Below are 9,581 nucleotides of genomic sequence, written 5' to 3' on the forward strand. Positions count from 1 at the left end.
CCAAAGAAAATGAAAGCATGAGGAAGTCAAAATCGCAGTTTCCGATCCAGTGCTCGTCCGGAGAAAACGAAACAAAATGTCCAAGTCTTTTTGTTTCAAAGTGCAACTCGCATTTATCGTGTTCGAACTAAGCTCCTTTCTTTACGTAAAAATGAAGCGAAAACGTAAGATCACGGCCAAATGAACGACGTTTCGACTTGCAGAGAAAATCTGTGACCGCAATCAGACCTGTATGTACTGTCTCACAAACTGTCGCCTCTACACAGCCGCACACGGCAGTCAAGTCAGTTTCACTCTAACGAACTCGCTACTCCAAAGACAAAAATGATTGCGCCAGTAACTTTCCTATTCCTGTAAAGTGGCAACTCCGATGGCGTTTCAGTGTTTACTGACGCGTACAATGCAAATGTCAGAGATTTCTCAGAAAGCAACAATGTACAGGGATCAGTTACTTGATCCTGGTGAGTTCCTCCGCGGTGAGTGTCTGTCTCCTGCGATGCAGAAGCTGGGGCACATTTACCGACCTACCTTTCGCAGGCCTAAGTGACGACAGTCGGTGTTTTGTCCAACGCTGAAGCTGGAGCACACTCACCTTGTGCGTTTCCTCGCTATATCATTTTATACATTGAAACAACAGCTCATAAACACACACAAACATGACATGTCACTTCATATATGTACATATATACACACACATACTCTGTACACTCGCATAGATTCAGTCACTTATCTCTCACAACTGAAGTGAAAGGTGGGTCAAACAAAATTAGGTTTTGTTTTACTGAATCTCTGACCCTCCAGTGCGAGTTATTCATAGGCAGAGACCGTTAAAGTTCTTTTTACCTCTCTCCCTCTCGCACTCATCTCATTTCGTGCCGACCGAACCCCGTCAAGTCGTCACCCTGTGTCACAAAAAAACACACAGAGAAATACTTAAAACTAAACGAGCGTCCGTTCAGCCGGCAGAAGGCTGAACCGGACACAAAACCTAAATTCACGTCGCCTAACCAAAAATCCTATCGGGGGCACCTAACGGGGAGGGCGGGAGGACAAGACCTTACAAAGTAAGTAAAAAAAAAATACCAAATGCACAGGGTGTCCAACTCAACCTTAACCTAAGCCCTGAGTCACTGCGGGTACCGCATCAAACAGGAGTTTCCTTACAAAGGTACTGATTTATCGTTGCAGCCTGGGGCCGGACTGTCTTGATAAGACCAATCCTGCTATGGCGTACCCAATCTAACGCGAGTACCCAACCCCATCCTCCTGCGGATGGGCCCTCAATCGCTAAAGGTTCCGCACGGCACTGTTTTGGTATTAACGATACTGTTTGTGCGGAGCTCCTCTTGCCACGGTCCCCGCTTCGAAGTCTTCGTCGGACAGGCGCTGTAATTTCCATGGAGCGTTGCAGCCGTTGACAACAGCACAACACTGTACCAGAAACACTTAGAGGGTCGTTGCGATCACAAACGGCACACGCTTATCCCGATCGACGGATGCAATTGCAAGTGTCCTCTTGGAAATTTGTGCCACGGACATCACCGAGTCTGTGCGCCCAGTACAGTGCCTTACAGGCCGTGGCGTAACGGCTGGTATCACTTCACCCGCACTGGAACTTACGTCTGCTAAACTTCACAAGTGACATGTCACTAATAGTCCCATTATCATGTCGTAAAATTGCACTAATAATTATCATAAACATGCAATTCAATCGCACTGCAAGGAAAGCAAGGTTCTTTTAAAAATCTGTAACGGACAATATGGCCACAGAAACGCACACGACGCCTGAACAGACACTGTGTAAATATGTTGCTGAGTGTGCTCCCAGTTCAGGAAGGGACACTTCGAATATGTATATTTGCAACCGGAAGTGCACTTAGCAGAAAACTGCGTTTCTTATCGTTCCATTAAAAACACACAATTCGACACTAAACAGGATAAGAACCCTCCCTGGAATTAAACAATTTATGCCCCTTCCACAGTTTCTTGTGCATAAAATAATCAGATCGAAAATGCCGCAAGTTCATTCACAGTTTGTTGTACAGCAGACGCTACATGAGACTGCACGACACCTTATGGCGCTCCTAATTTTGACTTGATACAGATCATTGTTCAATTAAACTGGCCTACCTTCATCCTGATAACACAGCCAATGCAATTTTCCGAACAGTGTAAATAAATAAAAAAGGCTGTGGTGGGCTGGTCACTTAGCTAGAAAATTTGACATGGCCTGGCGATATTCATGTGGACGGAAACCGTCCTAGACTAGCTCACATGGCACTTCGGCATTATTACAAGAGCTAATTATATAAACATCCGACTTCTCCTGCCACTACGCAGGGGCGGGGAGGGGGGTAGATCTGTCACAGGTCTACTCGACGACTGAGCGGTAGAATCATGACACTACTGCATACACATACACATACGTACGAGTATAGCTACTTAGGATTATGAGCATAAGAAGCCGATCCATGGCTTTTCAACTGCAGCTGTTCTTAACTGGAGTTATGTTACTAAATCATTTACTATTAGTCCATATATTATGTACTATCACTGAATCAGATGAAATAGTTTAATTATTTCCATTCTACGCCCAGGATTCTATTTATAAGTAAATACGGACGACCAAAACAGTCTGGAGTGAGGAAGTAAGTGCACAACAAATATGAATAGACACCTTCACTCTGCATATAAGAGAGGAGACTGAAGGATATCATTATAACGGATCTCAGTGAGACAGGATGGATGTGAACTGGATCAGAATGCTGTAAGAGAAGGCCTAATTGTGGTGCTGAAATCTCGTGTTCTGAAACAGTAGCGGGCACCTTGAAGTCATGAGTATATAGCGACGGGTAGGATGGCGGGTATCAGCTACCGTGTTCATTGAGTGAGCTGTGGAACTCAGGGGAGAGAAATACAGAAATATTTGGAAGGGACTGTCCTGCTCTGGCAGCAAACACGGTTCCCACGGACTAACAGAAACAGCAACTTGGAAACACCGGAGAATATGCGAGTCTGTGCTGTGACAAAACCGTACGCTCACAGTTGCTGGTGTAGAACAGGGTTACAAACCTCAGTATAACAAGGAACGCATTATAGAAACGCTATGTTCATTAATTAACGTAGGATGGAATTAAAATTCGTATTTACTACTGAAGGAAACCCGGACAAACCTCAGGGTCAAAGAGAACACCTTGCGGGAGACTGCGCTTACTAATTAGCTTTACATGAAAATGTAATTATTATTCACGGTTGAAAGAAATTACGAGAATTCCACGGATAATTGGGAGCCTGTTAAGAAAAATGTTCTCTTCTTCTGTCTGTCACTTCCAATAAAATCAACGTCTTCGGTTAATATTACAGCGATTCTCTTTATCACGTATTCGTGCTTCACATTAAAGTATTAAGCCGGCTTTAGTCCTTTTCCGTGAATCATGGTTGCTGGTTCAATAACTAAATACATTTTCACGTCATTTTGAATCAAATCGGGAAAACCTTTCAGGCATAAGTTGCATCATTTCAAAATATCAACAGAAAATTAGAAAGAATTTTATTATTATTCTGCCTACAAACGTCGAACCGCGGATCATAGCCTGAGAAACACTAATGTACAAGTAAATTGCCGCATGGAAATTTAGACTCTTTATCGGCAGAGAAGTTACACGTACAATACTATACATATATTCGGTGCACCTCAAGATTATTTAAGCACTGTCAATATTTCAGGGGATCTGAAATGCTTCGCGCATACATTTTTCTTAATCCAAATCAGCAGATGGCAGTGGGCACATATGAACGTACATACAAACAGAGTTAAGTTAAATTAGGGTTTGCCGGCCATGCAGAAGGAGAGACAGAAACAAGCAGAAAATAAAGAAGTGTTAGTTGCTTTGTTAGTCGGTCAGTCAGATATTTGATAATTTGTACGATCATGTGTGGAATCTGCCATAAAATAATTTATCTTATTTCACTCCGACGACAGTTTTCTTTCTTGATTGATACAAATTACGCCACTTCAGACAAATGTAGGTACAAGCTAACAACAGACGTGACTTCACGCCTAAACCCTTTACACAATTTCACAAAGTCCTATCCGAATGGTGGAGCTACACAGATGCGTGCAATTCGCAGAACTGCAAAAACTTGAATTAATATAAACGTTCCTTGGGTCACAATGGAACGCAGGACTAAAACAAAACGATTTCTCTTTGTATATTCTCAGTACTTCCTGTGAACTTGAGGAAGTGAACTAGTCGTAGATGGGTGGAGAGTGCAGCACGAACTGGGCAATAAGATATTACTAAAATTTCCAATACAATACAACAGCATTTTTAGTACAACACAAATTTAAAGTAGGAAGATTTTCTGGTATCCGGCCTGTCCATCTATCAGTGGTCAAATATCAGAGGCACTGTCCATGAACTGATCTGATTAACGCTTACTCTCGGACACGTCATTACAGCAATTGTTTTGAAACATCCTGTGGCACTAGGATTGGTGGTGTACTTGAAAGCCTGTAGGATCGTCACTTCGTTGAAATATTCAGCACACTAATTAGAAACTGATGGGTTATCTAACAACATTGTATCAACTGCGTAAGTTACTTAGCGTCGGTCTCAGCTCAGTGAGGTATTGCTTCCCTGAGAAAACCCGGTCAGAAGTGACGCTGCATGAGCAGCGTGAGGCAGGGGCAGTCCAGACTCTCACATGAGCCAGTGGGTGCGTGTCCTGTACATCCTGAGTGCGATAAGCAGAAATGCTGAGGCTGAATTCTGATCAACATAGGCAGCACAACACAGCAGTAGACAGGGAATGATAAATAAGACAAATGAGAACCCATTTATATGTGGTGAAATGAGTTGCAAGCCGAAGACAGCAGCAAATTATACCATCTGGGATCAGAGATGTGGAGACACAGATAAGAAGTGCACACAAAATATTAGTGGGAAACCCTGGAGGAAAGAGATCACTAAGAACACTGAAACCAATACGGGGAGATGATATTAAAATGGATCTCACAGACATATGATATACTTGTGTGGACTGGTTTCATATGGACCCCGGTAAGGTGGGCACTTGTAAGCCTGGTAATGAATTGTCGGTTGCTTAGAAGGGGTGGAATTTCGTGAACAGCTGAACAACTACGCCTAGATGAAATAGGCAGAAATGCCTAGGAAGCAGAGGCCACAAGGGAAAACCTAGACGTAGATGGAAAGACAACATGAAAATGGGCTTGAAAGGCAGGATACACGGTGTGTACTGGATTCATCTGGCTCCGGATAGGGACAAGTGGCGGGCTCCTGTGAACATGGCAATGAACTTCTTGGATCCCACTGAATGACGGGAATTTCTTGTGTGGCTGAGCAACTACTGACCTCTCAAGGAGGACTCAGCGGCTAGCAGGAACTGGACGTATGGCCGAAGTGGGACAGAAGACGCCGAAAGCAAGGCCGCAGATAAAAGTGAAGTAATGACTGAAGTGTGGGTCTGCAGTGCCGGTAAGCGGCCACATTCTGGAGAGGACGGCGAGATGTGTTGGATGCTGTCGTGGCCGATTCAAGTTGTGTCAGTCTTGCCAACACTTCTAAACGGCAAATGCAATTAACTCCACTAACATCAAGGCTAAACGTTAAGGCCTAGGTATCTCTTGTCCAAATCTCAGCTAGAAATATTAATTAAAAAAAAGTCGCAATTAAACAAAAATCTGAAATAATTCCATAAACTGTGTTGCAATGTTTCGCTTCTGTATCACATTGTCCAGACAGCAACTACATAACAAACTAACCTGTCTGAGATTTGTACATCTTTATACGTATATATATTGTAACGTGTTTAGGGTTTACTGAGTGCCTTGTCACAGTAGGACCGGTGCCACGTCGCCGTGTTTGCGTATAGCCTAGCAACGCTGTTTACTCGCGCCGAGTTACGTCACCGCGCGTTGCGTGTTACGTCACCGCGGGGGGGGGATGGAGCGCTGACTCATCCGCCACGTCACTGTGGGGGGGAGGGGTTGTCCTCCATTGCGCAACATGTCACAATATACATATACATATATATATCTCAGTTAGAAACTATAATTGTAGTTTAAGACTAATTATAAATACTCTCATAACGATAAATGTCAAGTTACTCCTGGGCTTTAATTAATTAAACACCACGCCATGAAGACGGTGGTGGAACTATACCTCCACTCCACCCTACATCAGTCCCACTGAGAGGCCACTAAATATACTTTGCTGGGAAACTGATCATACAGCAACTGCATAATAAACTAACTTTTCTACGATTTCTATAGCTATTTCTATTAATATTTCTATTACTATTGGTAATAATTATAATGAAGAATAACTATAAATAGTGCCATTATGGCGACCAGTTAATATTCTCATTCACCGTCAAGTCGTTCATATACCAGCTATATAATAAACATAACCCTGCACCTTTTCCGGTTTCCATTAAGTTATTTATGGATAATAATAATTACAATTAAATTATAGTTAGAAATTGGCTCCTACCAATTTGGTCATATACAAATTATATATTAAAGCTAAAATCTCTACGATTTCTACAGCTGCTTTCATTTTTATTAAGTTACTTACAGATTTTTTTTNACCTGCATGAAACTCGTGCAATGTCGTGCTCACTGCCTGCTTGTTCACACACCTTCTACAAGGTAAAGTAACATTTTTAACGGCTTCTGACCTTGTACATTTCCTCTTCATATTAATCAGAATTAATAATTATAAAGAAATACGACTATATGGTTACTGGGTAACAATTTATCAGATGTCATTCTACCTAGAAACAAAATCACGTAGACTACCTGTTGGAGTGTGTAGGAGGAAGTGGTCGTGACCAGCCATGTCAACAGAAACTCAATTAATTCACGAAAAAATAAACACAAGCATATAGCACCGCACTGGGTTCGATCGGAGTAGTGTTGGCTTGGAAGGCAGCAGCGTCAGTAGCGGGGCATTCGAACTCTGTGGTTGTTGTACCTCTGTGCATCGTAAAGCTAACGAGCTTAAGTTTCATGTTTGTTTGAGAACACAAAATTCGTTTCCATAACTGATATTTTTATAATAATTCACTGTTCCCTCGCAAACCGATGTAACTGCAGTCAGTTTAGCCTTGGCGCTGTTACGTCACTGTTGCTAGAAAATGGCAGAAATGCAGACGTGTGTCTTCAATGACGAAACAAGATACGTAAATGGTGACGTCACATCTAAGTGTCTGGCTTCATTCGTGTAGATCCCTGAATATTATTATAACAATTTATCAACCGCAGCAAACTCACGTCTAAAATGTCTGAAATTAAGATCTGAAAAATAAATGACTATGAACTTTATAAATTGCCGTATTTGTTAATGCATAATATCAAGTTTGTAATTTATATTACTTTTAATATGTTCACGAAAGCGCCAAAACCTCAAATCCAATATGGTTGCAGACGAGTTCAATCAAACATCCATGTTCATATATCTGCTAGTAAATTACGAATTATGCAGTTTCTGGAGAGGAGGAAATTATGAGTGACTCTAAAATATTACAAACATATAGTTACGAACTTCTAAATACGTCCACTCTGTTATAACACTTAAAATATTAAACACTTCTTTCATCAAAAATTTGCGCCAGAATTTCCTCCAAATTTTCACGTAATTCTTGATGCTAAATATCTCTTGCAAACTATAATTATGCACATCTTAACCATGATATATGCAATTTCAATCGAAATGAAAATACTAACATTTATAAAATTGCTATATATAAAGGTAATGAACGCTGTAATATTCGGAAACAACGTCACTTCGGAAAGTACCATAACCTGTTCGCCAAGCAAAGTACTTCAACGTGGTTTCTCCACTTTTCAACATCGCATTCAATTAATATAAAGCCACAGATACTTGCAAATCCTCTAATTAGCACAACTCACGGTACTGCAGACTGTTCTGCCGCACGAGATATGCATGGGGAGGTAACACACTCGAACACACACGGAAGTCCAACTTGACTCGCTCGCATGCAACGACCCACTGCAGCCACTGGAAGGACGGAACGAAAGTGGCGTACCGTGGGAGACGATTTCGGAACATCAGAACTCCTATCGAGATGCACCTAACGTCCAGCGGTGGATTTCAAGATGTGTAATCAGACGTCCATCATAGTTTCCGTGGCAGTTTCCTTACCTCCGAATTTTAAGCTTTCTTAATGATACCGTGAAGATATTATTTAAGCACTACGCCATGAAGACGTATGGGGGAGTGGAGGTGTAGCTTGCACCATTCTTGACCTCTGCTCTAGATGGTGGTGAGTGGTCAGCCTCACGCGCCGGCCGATTTATCCCCGGGAAAAAAATACCCTGTTACGTATTGAAACGGAAGTTGGATGGGCCCCAGAGGTGGTTTAGACTCTGTGGAGTAGAGAAAAATCTATTGCCCCTGCCGGGAATCAAACACCGGCCATGCAGCCCGTCGCTGTGCCGACTGAGCTATCGCGGCTCCTAAATTATAATGCATTGTATTTATTATTTGTTTATAAAACATTGTTTCTGACGCAAAGTGGTGGCCATAGGCCATTGAAAATAAAGTATGGAGGAGAAATTACGAACTTATAGAAATAAACGGACAGGTGAATCAGATAATGGAGACCATTTTTATATGTTCTGGTGCATAATTGGTACAGATATCGGTTGTAGCTAACATTACAGGTAGGAAGGGTATGTGTGGGCATGGAGGTAACGAGCCAGTCGTTCTACACTTCGAGACTACATTTAGAAGACCCAGATTCCTGGAAGTCGAAGCGAAGAGGAGAATCCTGCCCTGCTGGTACTCGAACTCGTGTCATCTGGCCCAGTAACCAATCACTTCACTGACGCAGTTCACACTCTCAGCACGGTGCAATTAAGGAGTTACTAAAACGGGCATGTAGCACTCATGAAAATTTTGGGAAACTGGAAGCAGGAGTAAATAGGGAGACGCAGGAGATAATATTAAAAAGGATACTTGACAAGTCATTGAGTTTGTCAATTATAATAAACCACAAACGTGTAGTTAAACTTCCCGTATGTTACTGGTTTCGTAATGCTGCTACGTCACCCAAGTAGAGGTTACGATGGGCCGGCCACGTAGCCTGCAAGAATGAGAAATTAAATAGGTGTTTTGTAGGAAAACAAATTGCGTAGCGACTTGTTGCGACACCGGAAACGGAACTGAAGAAAGAGAATGCGCTGGATCTTGATGCCGCAGGGATGGCAGGCCGCTGCAGGGTCGCGTTCAGTGATCTATTTATTTTATTGAGGCTGTTCAACATTCTTGCAACATGCGATTGGAGAAAACTGCACAACTAGGAGCTCCATAATTTGTAAACTTCGCCAGATCTATTTAAAGATGAAGTCAGAGTAGATGAGATGGGATGGCATGTAGCACGCATGGGGCTTAGAGGATAGGAAATCCAGTAGGACGAAGATCACTAAGAATACATAGACGGAGGTGGGAGAAAAAATTCGCTTAGTGGGGGGTGGAGTCCAGTTGGGTCCACTCAGCACGGTGGCCACTGACTGGCCTATTGTGCCTGCCCGC

At 42.4% G+C, this 9,581-nt stretch overlaps 1 protein-coding gene across 4 annotated transcripts in view; it reads right to left on the reverse strand.

Annotated features, from left to right (window-relative positions):
- The window catches only part of LOC111872602 (protein spaetzle 5), a 64,085-nt gene extending 56,058 nt beyond the window's left edge, over positions 1 to 8,027 (reverse strand). For 2 of the 4 annotated variants that reach the window (XM_033754764.1, XM_033754762.1), the window contains exon 1: positions 7,751 to 8,027. In XM_033754764.1, coding sequence (XP_033610655.1) covers positions 7,751 to 7,825 — 75 coding nt within the window. In that variant the 5' untranslated portion in view covers positions 7,826 to 8,027. Of the gene's footprint in view, positions 1 to 4,442; positions 4,609 to 6,613; positions 6,786 to 7,750 lie in introns of those variants that run through there. The other 2 variants (XM_023866671.2, XM_033754763.1) reach the window with 2 other exon arrangements.
- Positions 8,028 to 9,581: the final 1,554 nt, after the last annotated feature.

Source organism: Cryptotermes secundus, unplaced genomic scaffold (genome assembly GCF_002891405.2).
Source record: "Cryptotermes secundus unplaced genomic scaffold, Csec_1.0 scaffold1928, whole genome shotgun sequence".
NCBI classification, from domain to species: domain Eukaryota; kingdom Metazoa; phylum Arthropoda; class Insecta; order Blattodea; family Kalotermitidae; genus Cryptotermes; species Cryptotermes secundus.